The 16,647-nt window shown below is 66.4% G+C and overlaps 1 protein-coding gene across 1 annotated transcript in view; it reads left to right on the top strand.

Moving 5' to 3' along the window:
* RPTOR (regulatory associated protein of MTOR complex 1) overlaps positions 1-16,647 on the top strand; it is a 137,990-nt gene that overhangs the window by 100,004 nt on the left and 21,339 nt on the right. The window contains exons 11-20 of the mRNA XM_054593278.1: positions 2,306-2,407; positions 6,530-6,613; positions 8,153-8,263; positions 8,735-8,809; positions 11,180-11,245; positions 11,560-11,751; positions 11,965-12,105; positions 13,534-13,651; positions 14,071-14,211; positions 14,519-14,677. Of these exons, the coding sequence (XP_054449253.1) occupies positions 2,306-2,407; positions 6,530-6,613; positions 8,153-8,263; positions 8,735-8,809; positions 11,180-11,245; positions 11,560-11,751; positions 11,965-12,105; positions 13,534-13,651; positions 14,071-14,211; positions 14,519-14,677 (1,189 nt within the window). The remainder of the gene's footprint in view (positions 1-2,305; positions 2,408-6,529; positions 6,614-8,152; positions 8,264-8,734; positions 8,810-11,179; positions 11,246-11,559; positions 11,752-11,964; positions 12,106-13,533; positions 13,652-14,070; positions 14,212-14,518; positions 14,678-16,647) is intronic.

The following is a 16,647-nucleotide window of genomic DNA, read 5'->3' as shown; positions in this document are numbered from 1 at the left end:
CGTGCTGGACGTGCCCAGAGCCGGAAGAGCCGCCCCCTCGGGACAGCAGCCAAGGGTGACGGCGCGCCCCGTACCCAGGTGCGGCTCGGTGTGCCCACCGCCGGCGCCCGCTTTGGTCCCTTGTGCTCAGCGCCTGTTCTCAGGCCCCAGACTCTGAGCCATGGCTGACAACACAGCAGAGCTGTCCTGGGAGGCCCGGCCACGTGGCCCCAGGACTCAGCCTGAGCCCACGGAGTGTGCGCTGTTCTCTGGGACCCTGGCCCCCAGTTCCGTGTCCGGGTCCCCAGGGAGATGTGGCCCCAGCGCCTGCTCTGAGTCAGCGTCAGATGCACGTGGGCCACTCTCAGGAGCTGCCGGAGCGTCGCCAACAGGCCGCCCTGCGCGCAAGCTCCCGGGCCGGGGAGCACGACGGGCCCACGGCTTGTCCCACACAAAGGTGTCTCCTTCTCCGTCCGTGTCGGGGCGAGCAGCCGTGTGGTGCGCTCTGCGCGGAGCCGCTCCTCCCACGGGAACGCATGGGCTCCGCCAGGCGGGGCGGCCAGAGGGGCAGGGCTCCCAGCCTCCCCGGGCGCAGTCCTTGCCGCTGCGGGGGCGGCCCCTGACACGATTCTCTTCTTTAAGCCCATGTATGAATAATTCACACTCAGACACAGGAAAACCGCCTTGGGGGCCCTGCTCCAATCCAGTCTGCCCTCCGCGCTGGAGCTCCGTGCTGCGAGCTGACAGGGCAAGAACCCTTGCACAGTCGTCTGCTGAGTTCTTGCGCGACACGCCCTTCCTGCGGGGCTCGGTGCTCTGACCGCCGCGTCCCGCCAAAGGCGTGGGGTCAGCGCATCTCGACTGTGGCCTACAGACATGCTGAGGCCCCGCCTGCACCCACAGCCCTTCACACACGTGTCCCCACGCGCCATGTGCCCGGAACCTGGGGCCACAGCCCGCCCCGCCTTCCCACCCACCCACCCCCGGGGAGCAGAGCCGGTGAGGAGGGAGGCGAGCGGGTCGGAGCAGGGATCTGCCGTTTGGGTTCTTTTTCTTCGGGGCTCAGGGGTGGGAGAAGTATCCTCGGTGAAAACGGCCTGTCGGACGGCAGGTCTGACCTTCCCCTGGGCCTCTTGGCTCCGTCCACGGCCTGGCGCCTCCAGCCAGAGCCCCTCCTGCTTCTGCCTGGTCCCTGTCACCGCTGGCAAGGCATCCCGTCCACGATGCCGGCGTAAGGACTGCCCAGCCCTCAGGCTCCACGCCGCGGTCCAGCTGTCCTCGGCCACCCCGGCCCCGGTGCCGCGCCGGCCTCCCCCAGCCATCGACCACAGCTCAGGCTCCGGGCCCCTCTCGGCCCTGCCGCGCCCTGTCCCCGCCCCGATCCCTGAGTAAATGGCGCCCGCGCGCTGGGCAGCACTGGAGCGGCGCGGCGAGCCTGCCGTGCTGCCTCGGTTCCCGTCCTTCCGTCCTTCCCGGCCTCCAGCGCACTGGGGACCAAGCCGTGAAGGCCCCGCCCGCCCCCGCCTGCTTCCCATCTTCATCCCGAGCAGCGGCCTGGCCCCCTGCCCTGCGGCCTCTGTCCGGCACCAGCAGTGCCCTGACCCAGTCCTCTCAGCTCACAGTGCACCCGGTCCCCATTTCAAACTGACCTCCCTCCCTGCCCACTGCCAGTAGCCGGCTCTGCTGGAGCCGCCCCCGCCCCCGGGCCCGCCACCCTCTGCTTCGAGTCCGCTGCAGCTGGGACAGTCCTCAGTCCTCCGCAGGGCCCTCCGCCTTTCTCAGCCAGGCCGTCCAGTCTGGGTGGGCACCTTGCCTGACCCTCCCGTCTTGGGCTCTGCCGACCACGCCTCCTGCACACAGCCCCCCGGGGCTCCTGCCCTCCTCTGCCAGCTCCCCCTCGCCACCTCAGCCTGGAGCCTTGGGGTGCTCCGGGCTCAGCCTGGGGTCCTCTAAGCCAGGGCCTCGCTCTTCAAGCGCAGACGTGTGTGGCCCCCCTGACGGCTTCCCTCGGGTGTCCAGCAGGGATCTGACACGTGACACAGCCACAGGGGATCCTCCCTCCTCCCCCTCCCAGACGTGCCCCCCCCAGCCCTCGCCTCAGTTCATGGGGACCCCACCCTGCACTCAGGCTGGGCCTCGAGTAGCCCTTGACTCGCCTCGTCTCCCTGGCCCACCTCCGGGCCTGCGCGCGGCCCGGCCCCCTCTTCTCGCGGGGACGGGGACGGGGCGGCCACCAGAGCGGCCACTGAGTGTGAGGGCGGTGGACGTGCGGGCCCGCTGGCCCCAAGAGGTCAGCTCTCTGACTCGCGCCCCTGCCTGTCCCCAGCACAGCCCCTTCTTTGCCGAGCAGCTGACCGCCTTCCAGGTGTGGCTGGCCATGGGCGTGGAGAACAGGAGCCCACCCGAGCAGCTCCCCATCGTCCTGCAGGTGAGTGGCCGGGGGGAGGCTGGGCCGGGGCTTGGGCCCGAGGGTGCGGGGAAGCGGCCACACGGGTCCGTCCGAAGCCACTGGGGCTAAACGCACGTTTGCTCCTGAGACACTGACTTGGGTCAAAGCTGTTGCCCCACCTCTCTTTCAGCTGCGCGGGCCCCGTCGTCCGCCCGCCCGCCCGGGGACGCGGCCGCGCTTCCCTCCGTGGACACGGGTGGGAGCCCACGCTGCCTTGTGCCAGCTGCACGCAGGCTCTGAAGGTCGCTTCCAGCACAGCTGGTTTCCCCGCTCTGCGCCGTGTGCTGGGGCTCTCAGCAGAGGGCGGGGTCAGGGGGATGCGCGGGAACGTTGTCGGCATGCAGCAGAGTAGCCCCTTGCCAGAGTCCTGGGGCAGCTTCTGTGTTCTGGCTGCTGCTCTTCCGACATCGTGAGGAGAATGCTAACGTGACTGCTGTTTCTTTCATGTGCTTCCAGATTAGTTTCAGGCTCTCCTGAGTTTGCAAGGTGAGCTGTGAACAAACACATTCTCAAAACCAAAAATAAGCAGTCACAGCAAAACAAAGAAAACTGACCGTTTTGCAGAAGACAAGGCTTTCTCCTTGGGCGAGTGCAGCCAAGTGGCCAGGGACGAGCGAGGCCGGGCCGACGGGTGTTGGGGCGCCGGCTGCAGCCTGTGACCCGCGCTGACCTCCCTGTTTCGACAGCAGCGGGAGGGAGCGAGGCGGGCGCTCTGCAGGGCAGGGGCGCGGCGCGGAGCAGGCGGCGTCTGGCTCCCTACGGTCTGGCCTTCCATCGGCTGCTCTCTAACGTTCCATTTACAACCTGCACTCCCTCGGGAGGAGGCGGCCTGTGACAGGAAAGGGGGGCGTTTTCTGCGTGACCTCGCACACAGACGGCAGGTCCTGCCTCCTCCTGGGCGCAGGCGGGTCCACGCAGGCGCCTCGACTCTGGAGAACGGGGAGACGGGCGCAGGGAGCCTGCCGCCCGGGCGCAGCCACGTGCGCTTCATTGTCAGCAGGTCAGGGACCCAGCCCTCCTTCTCCTACGGACAAACTTGGCTTCTGCCGAGGCCGGACCCCACTGCCCATAAACCACCCCTGTGTGCTGGTGAGGCACAGAGTGTGGCTCAGGGTGCAGGGTTTCGCTGCGGGTTCTGCGGCTTTGCCCGCCCCTGCTGCTGTCTCACAAGCCAGAAGGGATTTCCTCCACCTGGAAGCGCGGGCGTTAGCTGGTGACCGTCCACGTTGAAGAAGCTGTCTCCTTGGGCCGGCAGGGTGCAGCCCCTCCAGAAGACGTCAGCACAGACCTACGCTCCCCGGCCAGCCCCAGCTTGGCAGAAGGGGTGCGAGGGAAGATTCCGGAAGCCCAGCGAGGCCAGGTGTCGGGTGGCTAGGCCCGGCCGTGGCGTTCCCATCGCGCACCCCCCCCCCACCCGCACCGTGGTCTGCGATGATGCCCCAGGCGGAGGAGAAGGGGAGGCAGGACTCCTTAGGACAGTGTCAGCTTGCCCGTCGGTTCGGGCCTCGTGTGAGACCATTGGCTGTCGCTGCCCCGTTTGATTTACAAACAGCTGCCCTGGAAGCGGCAGGTGCTGGGGCAGCAGACGGAGCCAGGGCGCTGCCGCTGTGCCTCGTCTTCACCGGGGCTCCAGGCGCGTGACCCGGGGCTGCCGGGCACCGCCCTACGGTCCGCCAGTGCCGGGAGTCTCGTGTTAGGCGGCCATGTGGCCGACACGCCTGAGCGCTCCGCGTGGGACACGGACATGGCCCAGGTGCCACACAGCAGCTGCGTCCACGCGGGTCCCGGTGCCTCCGCCATTGATCCCGTGAACCCTTCGGTGCCCCAGCGTCTTCTCGGACCTTTCCACCGATCCAGGGCAGCCGGCAACAGGAATGTTTTTAAATGTCTGTGCACACGAAAGCCAGTCTTGATTGTAAAAGTAACTTATGTTGGGCTTCAGTTTTTTACAACTGAGTCAACAGAAGGAATCAGAAATCCAATGTCACGTGTTAACGGGTGTCCCACCCAGAGCCCATGGCCCACGTGCCGCCCAGGACGGCTGTGGGTGCAGCCAGCACAGAATCGTCAGTCTCCTCAAAACACGATGAGGGTTTTTTGTGTGATTACGTGTGGCAGTGAATTTAATGTGTGGCCAAGGCGACTCTTCTCCTTCCAGTGCAGTGCAGAGACGCCAAAAGGTTGGACGCCCCTTTAATTTAAAAGAACGCCCTTGGCATTTCCCAGGATGCTCTGCGGACAGTGTTCCTGCATCGCCAATGCCCCCCGACCCGGGGGCGAGACGTGGGATGTCACGGCTCAAGGGGCTCCTCCTGCACAGATGGCACCGGGGCGCCCGCGGAGGGCGTGCCCGACGGGCTCCGTGCTGCGTTTCGGGCTCTGCACGCCACCCTGCTGGTGACCTTCGTGAACAGAGCTGTGAAGATGGTGGCAGGGTTTTAAATAACAACAACAACAAAAAATCTCCGAGAACAGACGTGAGCCAAGCTTCGATGTGTTGGGCGTCCGGTTTTTGACGACTGCAGCACTTTCACAAACTAGAAAACAGGAGGCGCGGCCCGCCCAGCCGTGGAGACACCGGCCCTCGGGCAGGGTCGTGTTCTCTCAGAGCAAGCGCGGCCTCTCGGGAGGCTGCTCAGGACGGACCCGCCGGCGGCTGTCCTCGGAGACGGGGACACAGGCGCCTCCTGCTCCCTGCGCGCCCTCCTGTGGCCTCGGAGAGGGCGCCCACGTCAGACGGCCCACGTGGTCCATTGATGAGGGGACCGCGGTTTCCAGAGCTGAAGTCACTTGAGTAGCTGTTAGGGAGCAAGACAACCAGGCGGCTCGACTCAGGCCACGGCCCCCCGCCAGACTCTGCGCCCCAAGCGCCGCCCTCACAGGGCCCAGGGGGTGCCCCACCACCCGGCCCCGCGGGTTCACCGAGCACGTCAGCCGGCCCCTCGGGGACCACAGTGAACGGGGGGGCGGGGGTGGAAGTGGCCCCCAGGGAGGGTGAGCGAGAGGCAGCCAGTGGCTCCGCCCAGGCCCCCGCCCCGCCCTCGTCCCTGACGCTGGGCTGCCTGGTGCAGCCCCGACGCCCACGCTGACCCCCCACCAGGGGAAGCTCCCACCCTGCTCCTTGGAGAGACCTTGGGAGCCTGCTGCTGTCAGGACCCCCTCACCCACTCACCACCCGGGGTCCTCCCTGCGTCCTGGCCCTGTTCCTGCCGCCATGTCTGCTGCTTCATGGGGAGCAGCTCAGGGCCGCCCCCTGCCCCCACGTGCCAGCCACCGGGCTCCCCGCCGGCCGCCTCTGCGGCCCGACCTTGCGGCCTGGCCGCAGCCTCACCCATCGCCTCCTTCTGGACCTTATTTTGTCACTTCATGTGACGAGTCCCGTGCTCTCCTTGTTCTAGAAGTTAAGAAAGTGGGGTGAAGAGGTCGAGCCATTTTCCCAGGGGGCACACAGCAAACTGTGTCGGCCATGTGGCCGTGGGGGCCCCGGGGCGTCCGGTGGGCAGAGAGGACTGGTCAGGCCGGGGGCAGCTTGGCGGCACGCGGACACGCCACTCTGGCCCTGTCACATGCATCCCGCCCGCGTCCTGGGGAGGGTCCGTGTAAGTGCGCAGAGGTGCGCTTGGCAGCGTGTCTGGCAGCAGGAAGGGGCAGGGACTCGCCTGTGGGCAGGGGCTGCTCAGGCGCATCCCGACGTCCCCATGGGCGAGGCGCGGGGCTGCTGTGGGGCCGATGTGGCCGGCGGTCGCCCGTGCCAAGGGAGGGCCGCACACTTCACCTGGTCGGAGAGGAGAGGACACGGGCCACAGCATCTCCTCTAGCACAGGAGGGGGAGGGGAGCCGCCCGTCGCGACCACTGCCAGCGTCTGTGTGCCCAGGTGCCGTTGGGGAAACACTGGTGACTGCGGGGCAGAGGGTCCGTTCCCCTGCTTCCCGGGCGCCCGCCTCGCGTGGACGCCGCGCAGGGCATCCTCCTGGCCTGTCGGAGCGGAGCTGCTGGGAAGCAGCCTCTGGGCCGCAGGGACCGGACAGGCGCAGGGCGACCCCGGAGCGGCCGGCCTGGCCCCACGGCCTTGCAGTGACCCCACCTCCTTCTTCCCCCAGGTGCTGCTGAGCCAGGTGCACCGGCTGAGAGCCCTGGACTTGCTGGGAAGGTTCCTGGACCTGGGCCCCTGGGCGGTGAGCCTGGTGCGTGTTCCTGCTGCGTGTGAACCATCCGAGAAGTGACCTGGCCCTGTGGCCGAGGGTGGCGTGGGGGCGGCCAGTGGCCATGAGGCCCTGGGAGGACGCATGCTGTGGGCCTGTGGCCGCGGTGTCTGGGTGCGGCTTTGTCCCCCTGTCCCCTCTGCTGTTACTAGGCATCACCTCTGCAGGACAGAAAGTGCTGCAGTGTGCGGCCGTCAGGGGCGGCTCAGCCCCGCCCCGGCCCTGCCGTGGCCCGGCAGCAGCGGCCGCAGCCGGGGCCTCTGCAGGGAGGAGAGGCCCAGTTACAGCCAGAAAGGCTGGAACCAGAAAGCAGCTCCATTTTTTCCACAGATCAGAGAGGGAGAGACATTGAGGAATCTGTAGATTAAAGGAGGTTCAAGAGTTGCAATGCAGGGGCCCTATTTGGTTCTATGTGCAAATAATTTGAAATTTAAAGGCTGAAATATTAATACTCATGAAAGAATTAGAAATTTAGCTGAATGTTTTGTTATTAAAGACTAATCGCTCGTTGTTGTAGGTGTGGGAACGGTACGTGCCGCTACTTTTATGTGAGAGGCCTTATCGGTAAAGATGAGCGCGGGACATTTACAGATGCAGCTGCGCAGAGCGTGCCGGGCCCGGGCGGGGCTGGGGGCCGGCGCGGCTGCGGCGGGTGTGCACAGGTGTGCGGCCTGTTAGCTGGCCTCCGTTTGGGGATGTTTAAGTCTCATTATGTAATGTCAACGAAGGGCCACAGTGGAGAGCCCAGCGCTGGGGGGTGGGCCCGGGGGGCCTGTTGCTCCAGGGAATGTGGACCAATAACACTTCAGAGAGATTCTCATTCATATGGTTCATTAAATTAAAAAAAAAAAACAACCCTAAATCTGGCCCTTAGCGAATCACACTTAGGTTCATTGGAAATTTGTGATTTGCTGGAAAAACCAGGCGCTGTGAGGGGCACAGACCCAGCCCATAGCTGAGGGCCCGGCCGCCTGAGCCGGGGAGGCGAGGGCTTGGCCCTCGTGAGCGTGGCCTTTAGCGGGGGACACGGGCCCTGCCGCTGCCATCGGCCTGGGCCATGTTGTGGGAATTCCCCCACGCCCGAGATCAGGCTGGCACGGAACGGATGGAGTTGACGTCCCGGGGCCCTGCCCCGCCGTCCTGAGGCCACCTTCTCTCTGAGTCCCCTGCCTGGGAGCAGAGAGGGTCCCCCCACCCCCGCCAAAGGTGATTTGCTGCCAGAAACCAGGCCCCAGGAGGGCCCCCCCACCCCGGCCCTGCACTCACCTCCATCCAAAGGTCAGCCTCCCGTGCGCACGTGGCTGTGGAGCTGGGCCGGCGCGGCCCCACGCATGCGGGTCACAGTGCGGGACTGGCCCTGCTGCCGAGAGCAAGCCGAGGCGCCGGGGCCAGGACCGGGGTCCAAGGGCCAGGCTGCCCGGCGGCTTCGGGGAACGGGGTCGGAGCCGGGAACGCGCTCGGCCTGCCCGCTCGCCGCCGCCCGACCGCCGCCGTCCCGCTGACGCTGCCCCGTGCCCGCAGGCCCTGTCGGTGGGCATCTTCCCCTACGTGCTGAAGCTGCTGCAGAGCTCGGCGCGGGAGCTGCGGCCCCTGCTCGTCTTCATCTGGGCCAAGATCCTCGCCGTGGACAGCGTGAGTGGTTCACCCCCGGCCCCGGGCGTCAGGCCGCCCCTGCATGCCCCGCGACCTCTCCCTGCCGCGGACCCCGAATAAGCCAGCCTGGCCTGCAGCCGGGGCTCCGGCTTACCCGCCCCCCGCCGGCACGGCCTTTCCCTGGGACTCGGCCCCACCCTGCCTCCCACCGCCACCTGCCTGCTTCCCCAGCGCCTGGGCCCCCCCTGCCGTGCACCAGAGCCCCGGTGCCTCGCTTGGCTCGCACCCCGCACGCCAGGCTGTGCGCCCTCCTTCCTCCTGAGAGCGTGGTGCTTCTCACGCAGCCCCGGGATGTGTGTCTGGGAGCAGCTGCTGCGGCCGCTTTTTCTCCAGCGAGATTCCGAGGCTTGAAATAGTCACTGTGCGTCCGTTGGTTCCTGCATCACAGGCGCGAAGGGAGCCCCTCGCAGGCCCTTGCGCTCACGTCTCCCTCGTGTCTTCTCTCCCCAGTCGTGCCAAGCGGACCTGGTGAAGGACAACGGCCACAAGTACTTCCTTTCGGTCTTGGCGGACCCCTACATGCCAGTAAGGACCAGACACACTCAATTGGGGACAGCTGGAGATTGGTGTCGTTTGTCTCTGCTCCCCTGTTACGCTGTGGTGGCCCCGGGTAGTGGCTCTGGGGGAGGGGCTCCTCACCGCTCGCCCCCCGGGTGGAGGGCCACGCTGCGGGGGCCACGTGTGCACGGCAGCCGCTGGCTCGCTCGCTTGCTCCGGCGGCGCAGGGTTCGGCAGCTGTCTCCTTGCTGAGTCTGAGAGCTTGGGTGACCCCGACGTTTGTCGGTGTTGGTCTGTTTTTCCTGGCACACCATGGCTGTGCGCCAGAATCCCCCCTCCACTTCCTGTCCGCTGAGTCCGCTTCGCGCGCGCTGGGACGTCTGTGATGTGACGGGCCACACACCCAGCAAAGGTTCGGGCGTGACAGGACGACGTGCCTCAGGCCTCAGGGAGGGAGGGAGGCGCGGAGTTCGAATGTTAACTGGGTTTTCTCATGACATTGAACCTTTCAGACACAGGTGTCTTGGAATAGCACGTATAGTAACTCCTGTGAAGGTTTTCTAATGCATTTCTGGATTCCCTAACTCCAGCTCCTCGCAGTGACGAGGACCAAGGGGACGTCCTACCTTTAATTAAGTGCAACAGGTCATTTATGGTCTTCCGTGGCTTTCGCTGTAGAAGGGAACGTTTGTACACAATTTAACCCCCTAGTTGGTTTTCTAAACTAAATGGTGACTTAAAAAACAAAACATCAACAACAGGATTGTCAGTTATGCAAATGGTAGGTAGTGCTCGTGTGTTTGAACTTCGGGGTGGCATGTAAACACCGGCATGGGCAGCTCAAGTCAACACTCTCCCTGCGTTTGGGAAACAGCGCCCCGTTGTCCAGGGCTGGGGGGGTCACCGACGAAGTGGATGGAACGCGCCGGGCCGGCCAGGTGCGGTGAACCACAGGCTATGCCAGCAGAAAGGGGCCCACTCCAACCACAAACGCGCTCTCACGTTCGGGGGACACGGGCAGGTTTGAATGGAAGGGAAGGAAGGCCCCACGGCCAGATGCTCCCGAGAGAAGTCGGAGGCAGCAGTGCAGCCCCCGGGGAGGGGCCGGAGCCGCAAGCCTGCAGGGTCCGCGAGAGGCAAAGGCAGCCCCTTCACTCAGGATGCTTCACCGGCTGGGAAGCCGGCAGGGGAATCACACCGAGCAAGGAGCAGGCAGAGCTCGGAAGACGAAAAGCTGGTGCGAACGAGCATATTTAAAGTGGTTGGAAGAAACAGCCCCGGCTGGTGCGGCTCAGCAGACTGAGCGCCGGCCTGGAAACCAAAAGGTCGCCAGTTCCATTCCCAGTCAGGGCACAGGCCTGGTCCCCAGGAGGGGACGCACTAGAGGTAACCCCACACTGATGGTTCTCTCCCTCTCTTTCTCCCTCCCTTCCCCTCTCTCTGAAAAGAAACAAAATTGAAAAAAATTCTTTAGAATGGCTGGCAGAAACAGTTTAATTATTTCAAAAAATAAACCAGTGTATTATTGTTCCTTCAGATGGGCTTTTGTTCCTATTATAGGAAACCGTGTATTCTGTCCTTTTTACTCACCCTGCAAGTGACCAGCTAGATTCTTAAAAACGGACTTGGGGTGGGGGCAGAGCATGGTCACTGCCAGTCAAGACTCCGCGGAGGGCGGGGGCAGCAGGGCGGGCCCAGCCAGGGAGAGGCCGCGTCAGGCAGCCCGGCGTGGCACGCGCGCGCGGAGCTTGCTGAGGAGGCCAAACGAGAACAAGTCTGCGCAAAGAGCCATGACAACGCGGGGGTTCGCCGGAGGCGCGAGTGGCCGGGACCAGAAGGGAAGCTGCGCAGAGAGACCGTGACCCGCCGTCAGCTCCAGCAGGACAGCAGGGGGCGCTGCCGTCACCCAGAATTCTCTGTTCATCTGGCGTGTCACCGACAACGAGGACAGTTCGGTGTGCAACCCCCACCCAAGATCATTCTAAAGCCCACGGTTCTGCAGGACGTTGGGCGCAGGAGGCAGCGAAGAGCAGAGACGTTGGCCGGCGCGTCGCTTGTGAAAATGATGGAGAACCCCCAGCCGCGCGGGGTCAGGCCAGGAGGCGGCCCCGCACAAGCCGGCAGATGGCAGAGGGAAGGACCTGGCTAGGGGCGGCCGTCCCACAGAAGCCCCGGAGGGAAAGAAACAAAGCCAAGTTAGGGTTCCTTTGACAGCATGTGCTTGACTAGGGGCGGCCAGGGTACGGCCTGTGCCCTCAGACCCTCCCCCGCCCTCCAAAATGGCTGCCTGAGGCCGGCGAGGGGCCGCTCTTTCCTGGAGGCTCGAGAAGGTGACTCTGCGGCGTCGTCTGCTGTGCTTGGGGGAGGCGCGGACTGAGGGAGGCCTCTGTTTTCCAGGCCGAGCACAGGACCATGACGGCTTTCATCCTCGCTGTGATCGTCAACAACTACAACACGGGGCAGGTGAGCGTCCCTGCGTGTCCCCTCCGCCCCCCATGGGAGGCGGGGCCCAGCTGCTGTGCTCGGGCACCACGGAGACCACTGTCCCGAATGTCCAGTGAAACAGCCCTCGGGAGGGGTGGCCGGATCACGCCAGCGGGGGGCGGGGGGCACCGCCGAGGAGGGGCTGCCCCCGTGCTTAGCCAGCGTCCGCAGGCTGAACTGACATCGGTGGGATCTAAAGTGAGGGACGAATCAAGGTCTCCTTGAGAAACACCAGGGCCGTGGCCCCGGCCGCATGTGTCCCTGGCGCCCACGTTGTCCCCTGTGCCTCGCAGGAGGCCTGCCTGCAAGGCAACCTGATCGCCATCTGCCTGGAGCAGCTCAGCGACCCCCACCCCCTCCTGCGCCAGTGGGTGGCCATCTGCTTGGGGCGCATCTGGCAGAACTTCGACTCGGCCAGGTGGTGCGGGGTGCGGGACAGCGCCCACGAGAAGCTCTGCAGCCTCCTCTCTGACCCCATTCCTGAGGTGAGTCCGTCCCTGCCGGACACCGCGTGGGAGGGGGCGCCGTGGCACAGCGCCCCGGCAGGACCTGCTCTCGCGTGCCGCCTGGCGTCCAGAAACCGCCCCCGCCCGCCTCACTGCCGCCAGCCCCTCGGGCCGGGGCCACCAGGACCCCCTGTGCCGCTCCCCCGTCTCCCCCTTTTCGCGCGCCAGGCCATGACCTGTCCCCTCCCGCAGGTGCGCTGCGCGGCGGTCTTTGCCCTGGGCACGTTCGTGGGCAACTCCGCGGAGAGGACTGACCACTCCACCACCATCGACCACAACGTGGCCATGATGCTGGCGCAGCTCATCAGCGACGGGAGCCCCGTGGTCCGGAAGGTGCGTGGCCCTCGCCGCCGCGGGGCACTTCACAGGCGGTCTCCCCACAGCCTGTGCGGTGGGTCCGTCCCGGGGCAGAGCCACGGGCCCCGCCCTCGCGTGTCAGCCGCTGCACAAACCCGTGGGGGACACTGGGAGTGGCCACTGGTCTCAGTGTAGCCATAGCAGCGATTTCCACCCGGGTCTTATAGCATCGGAAGTTGGCTCAGCACAGCCAGGTCCCCCGTCCATCCCTAAAGAAAAGGGCCGCGGGGGCTCGCGGTCACCGGCTGAGGGCCGCGCAGCCAGGGCCTGGGCAGGGGGCAAGGCTGCAGGAGGGGCCGAGGCTGCAGGCCGAGCTCTCTGGGCCAGGGCGGCGCTCTGGGTGCGTCCTCCCTGCAGCAAATGGCTGGTGGCTGCTGCCTCCCAGGTGTCAGGCCTGGGACCTGTCAGCGGTCACCAGCGGGCTCCGTGTGCCTCAGAGACACAGGGGACGCAGGCGCGGGAGGGGCCCGCGGCAGTGGGCGGGGGACACCTCTGTGCCGGCCGGGGCCCTGGGGCCTTGTGGCCCAGCAGCGAGCAACCCAGCTCTTCTCTCAGGAACACGCCCTGGCGGGTGGGGGCGGGTGGAGGCTGAACAGACGGATAGTGACCACGCGGTGACGTGGCAGGAGGCCCTGTGGGGGAGGGGAGGCGAGGGGAGCAGAGAGAAGAGGCGCAGAGCAGGGAGGGGTTCCCGGCGGACACTGAGCGGAGTCCCCCGGGGGACTTTGCGGGCGGAGGCGACAGGCGGCCGGGAGCTGGGCGGGCGAGGCTGCGCGGTGTCCTGAGTGGGAGCAGAAGGGCCCGAGGGCGGGAGCCGAGGCGGCCCCGGAGTGATGCTGCACCCGCCCTTCCGTTTTGAGGGCCGTGGCTCGTGGCGCCCCCGCCCCCCCGGGCCGAGGCAGACGGAGCACTCGGCGAGCCTGGGTTGGCGGGAAGGCCGCCACCGTGCCGGGTCGGAGGGCGCCATCGGGCCTGCAGCCCGCAGCTCGGCCGCCGGGGGCCTGTGGGGGAGTCAGCCCGGGGCACAGAGGCGGCGGCAGCAGGGGGCCTGCCCCCCCTGCTCAGGAGGAGCGGCGTTCACTCGTGTGTCCTCGCTGCATTGTCTCCCATGGGTCATTCTCGCGGGCATCTGGTGCCCTCCTGGAGGCCGCCTGTGGCCGGTGGCCTGACCTTGACCTTAACCTCCCTTGTAGAGAGGCTTCAGTTCCCCCCACGCTCCGAGAGCCTCACCAGGAGGCGCAGTCCCTGCTGCTGACACTGAGCGCGGAGTTCTGTCCTCACTCTCCCTCCTCCGCGCCGACCCCAGTGCCCGACCCCAGTGCCCGGCAGGAACGTCAGGTGTCCCGGCTCCCCCCGCACGCCGCAGCCGCCAGGGGCCGTGACTGTCCTTGTCCCTTTCGGCAGGAGCTGGTGGTGGCGCTGACTCACCTGGTTGTGCAGTACGAGAGCAACTTCTGCTCCGTGGCCTTGCAGTTCATGGAGGAGGAGAAGAACTACCCCCTGCCTTCTCCTGCGACCACAGGTACGGCCCCCATCCGTGGCCCTCAGCCAGGTGAGGACCCTTGTCAGAACCATCAGCGGCCGCTCCGATGCCGGCTCCGAGCGGCCCCGTGGTCCCCATCTGCGGGCACTGAGGGGAACAGAACGGGCGGGAGGGGCTGCGCTGAGCCTGTCTCTCTCCTCTCCTTTCACTCTTTCTGGAAATCAAATTCGGGGAAACATTGGGGGTGCCATCGGGGGCTTGGAGAGCAGCCACCGCCCCTCCGGCGGCGACGGAGGCCGTCCCGTGGCTGTGGGGCCCACGGCTTGCCGGGCCACGTTGGACAGCTGTCCTTCGCACGTCTGCCTCTTGCTGGCTTTCTGCGCCGCCGCCCCGCCAGCCCCTCCCCGGCGCACAGGCGGCTCTGCCGGCTGCGAACGCCCCCCCATCTCTTCCCACAGAGGGCGGGAGCCTGACGCCCGTGCGCGAGGGTCCCTGCACCCCCAGGCTGCGCGCCGTGAGTTCCTACGGGAACATCCGCGCCGTCGCCGCGGCCAGGGGCCTGAACAAGTCTCTGCAGAACCTGAGCTTGACGGAGGAATGTAAGCGGCTGGGAGCTGGGCCCTCGGGCTGGGACGCTTGGTGCACACAGGTGCTGCCCTTCTTCCGCCGTGAACGTGCGGCCTGGAGGTGGCAGCTCAGCCCCCAGAGCCCGTGGCCCCGCCAAGCCTGGCAGGCACTCGGGTCCTGAGGCCCCGAGTCCCCGGGTCCCCGGGGTCTCCCAGGGGAGGGCAGCTCCGCCCCGGAGGTCGGGGGCGGGGGCGGAACACGTTTCAGTCACATGCCCGTGACTGCGGGGCCTCCAGCGGGCGGGTGCCCAGCACTGACGCCCTCCCTGCGGGGCGGCAGCTGGCGGCACGGTGGCCTTCTCCCCCGGCAACCTGAGCACCAGCAGCAGCGCCAGCAGCACACTGGGCAGCCCGGACAACGAGGAGTACATCCTATCCTTCGAGACCATCGACAAGATGCGGCGCGTCAGCTCCTACTCCGCCCTCAACTCGCTCATCGGTGAGTCCTGCCTGGCGCGCTCCGCACCTGCCTCCTGGGCCGCGAGCAAGGCGGGGATGCTTCCGGTCTCTTCCGTTCTGAGCTGGTGGCACCAGGTGGGCTGTCCGGTCCGGCCAGCGTCGTCACGTAGAGGTTCCAGAACCTTGCATCTGTCCCTGTCACGTCACAGGACAGCCGTTTTCCGCCGGGGGGCCTGCCCCGGGAGGTGCGTGGCGGGCAGTGTCGCACGGGTGCCGCCTGAGAGGACCGTCCTGTCGGTGAGACAGGCTCCGTGTCTCGGGCGTCGCTCCCGTGGGGCTTGTGCGTCTGGGTTCAGAGGGCGCGTGGCGGACGATGCCAGCGTTCTTCAGGTGGCCTGTGTCTTCAGAAGTTAATGTCGGTTGACAAGTTACGTCTCTCTAATGTTGCCCATTCCACCCCAATTTCCTCATTTAGTTCCACGAAGCTGCCCCTGGGCACGCTCGTGGCTTTCTGTCTCTGCGCTGCTTGAGCCGGCAGCCAGCGGGGGGCCCGGGGGAGGCGAGGCCCTGGCCCCGCGCAGCCCCGTGAGGGGCCTCTGCCTGCCGCTCCTCAGACGCGCGGGCCCGTTCGCTTGGCACGCGCTGTGACTTCGTTCAGGACCGTGAGACGGGTCCCAAACCAGAGCCGGCTGCATAAACGTTTCTTTCTCGTCGAAATGCGACGGGGCCAGGGTTTGAGGAGTCCTGAGGCTGACGGGCGCCGGGGTGCGGCCGTATTTTGTGAGCGCCCGCAGCTCCGGTGTCAGGGGCTCGCAGGCGTGAAGAGGCGACTGTGCAGGAGCCGCCGACTTCGGACTTCGAAGCTGGCGCCCTCAGCTCCCGGACCCCCCGCCGCCCCCTAACGCAAGCCGCCTTCCCCACCTCAGCCGAGGGGCCACTCGGACTCAGGCACAGGGGCGCAAAGCCAGGTGTGCTCGCGACCGCTCCTGTCCCGTGTCCCTTCCGGCCCTCAGCACCTTCCCAGCACCACGGCCCTCTGTCCCCCGGCCTCTCTCTCAGGCTGGCGTCCAGCGCCTGCCCTGCTGGGCTCCTGTGCCACCTCCGCCCCCCACCCCGCATGCGTCCAGCCCCGCCCTGCCCCACAGGCCCTCGGTCCTCTCTGCAGCCCCATCTCTGCGTTTGCCGAGGCGCAGAGCCCTGCGCTTGTGAAGGGACCCGCAAGCCGCGAGGTGAAACATCGTGGGGCCACGAGACCGTCCGCCCTCAGGCCCACTTCCTGCACGTTCCCCTCCCTCGGGTGACTTCCGTGCCACAGGGACACGTCCCCGCGCTGCAGAGGCACAGAGGGTCAGCCGTGTGTTTCTGTGGTTGGACGGCGAGTGCGCTGTTAGGTGCTGCGTGTCTGAGGGGACCCTGGACGTGCCCACGGCGAGAACGTGCCTTGGCCACCTGGACACGCGGCCTGACTCCTGTCAGGACAGAGCTCGGCTCCACGAGGGGACGTCGGGTTTGTCCTCGGCACCGGTCTGTCTTCACAGAGCGGAGAACACACCGCGGACACCTTCTCGCTCACAAAAGTGGACTCCTGGACGTGTTTCTACGGCAGCAGGCGGAGCTTCGTCGTCAAGTCATTCAAGTCCTTGGAAACCTGAGTGGCAAAGTTACAAACTGGGCTGGAGCGCAGAGCGTTCAGAAGACCGCGCAGCGGAGCGCCTGGCCTGCTCGCTCGGATGTGCCCCCGGAACCACCGCTCGCACGAGTGTTGGAGACTCGCAGCATCTGCCCATTTAAAGCCAGTTTCCTCTTTCCTTTGAACCAAGGAAGAGCAGTGCCTTTACCTTTTTCACTGAATATTGTGAAAGGGGTTTTCAAGACCATGGCGACCTAGGACACCGATAGAGCCCCGCCTTCTCCCACCAAGCCAGTCACTGAAGACCCCCGGGCCCTCCCGCCGCGTGCCCGTGCCCACGCACACCGCGGCCCACCTGCTGCCATGAGACAGGCCGGGCG

This window comes from Pteronotus mesoamericanus, unplaced genomic scaffold (genome assembly GCF_021234165.1).
Source record: "Pteronotus mesoamericanus isolate MK-2021 breed Mesoamerican mustached bat unplaced genomic scaffold, CSHL_Meso_final scaffold_408, whole genome shotgun sequence".
Classification (NCBI taxonomy): Eukaryota; Metazoa; Chordata; class Mammalia; order Chiroptera; family Mormoopidae; genus Pteronotus; species Pteronotus mesoamericanus.
Note: the sequence above shows the minus strand (reverse complement) of the source record. Positions and strands in the feature narration are given on the sequence as shown.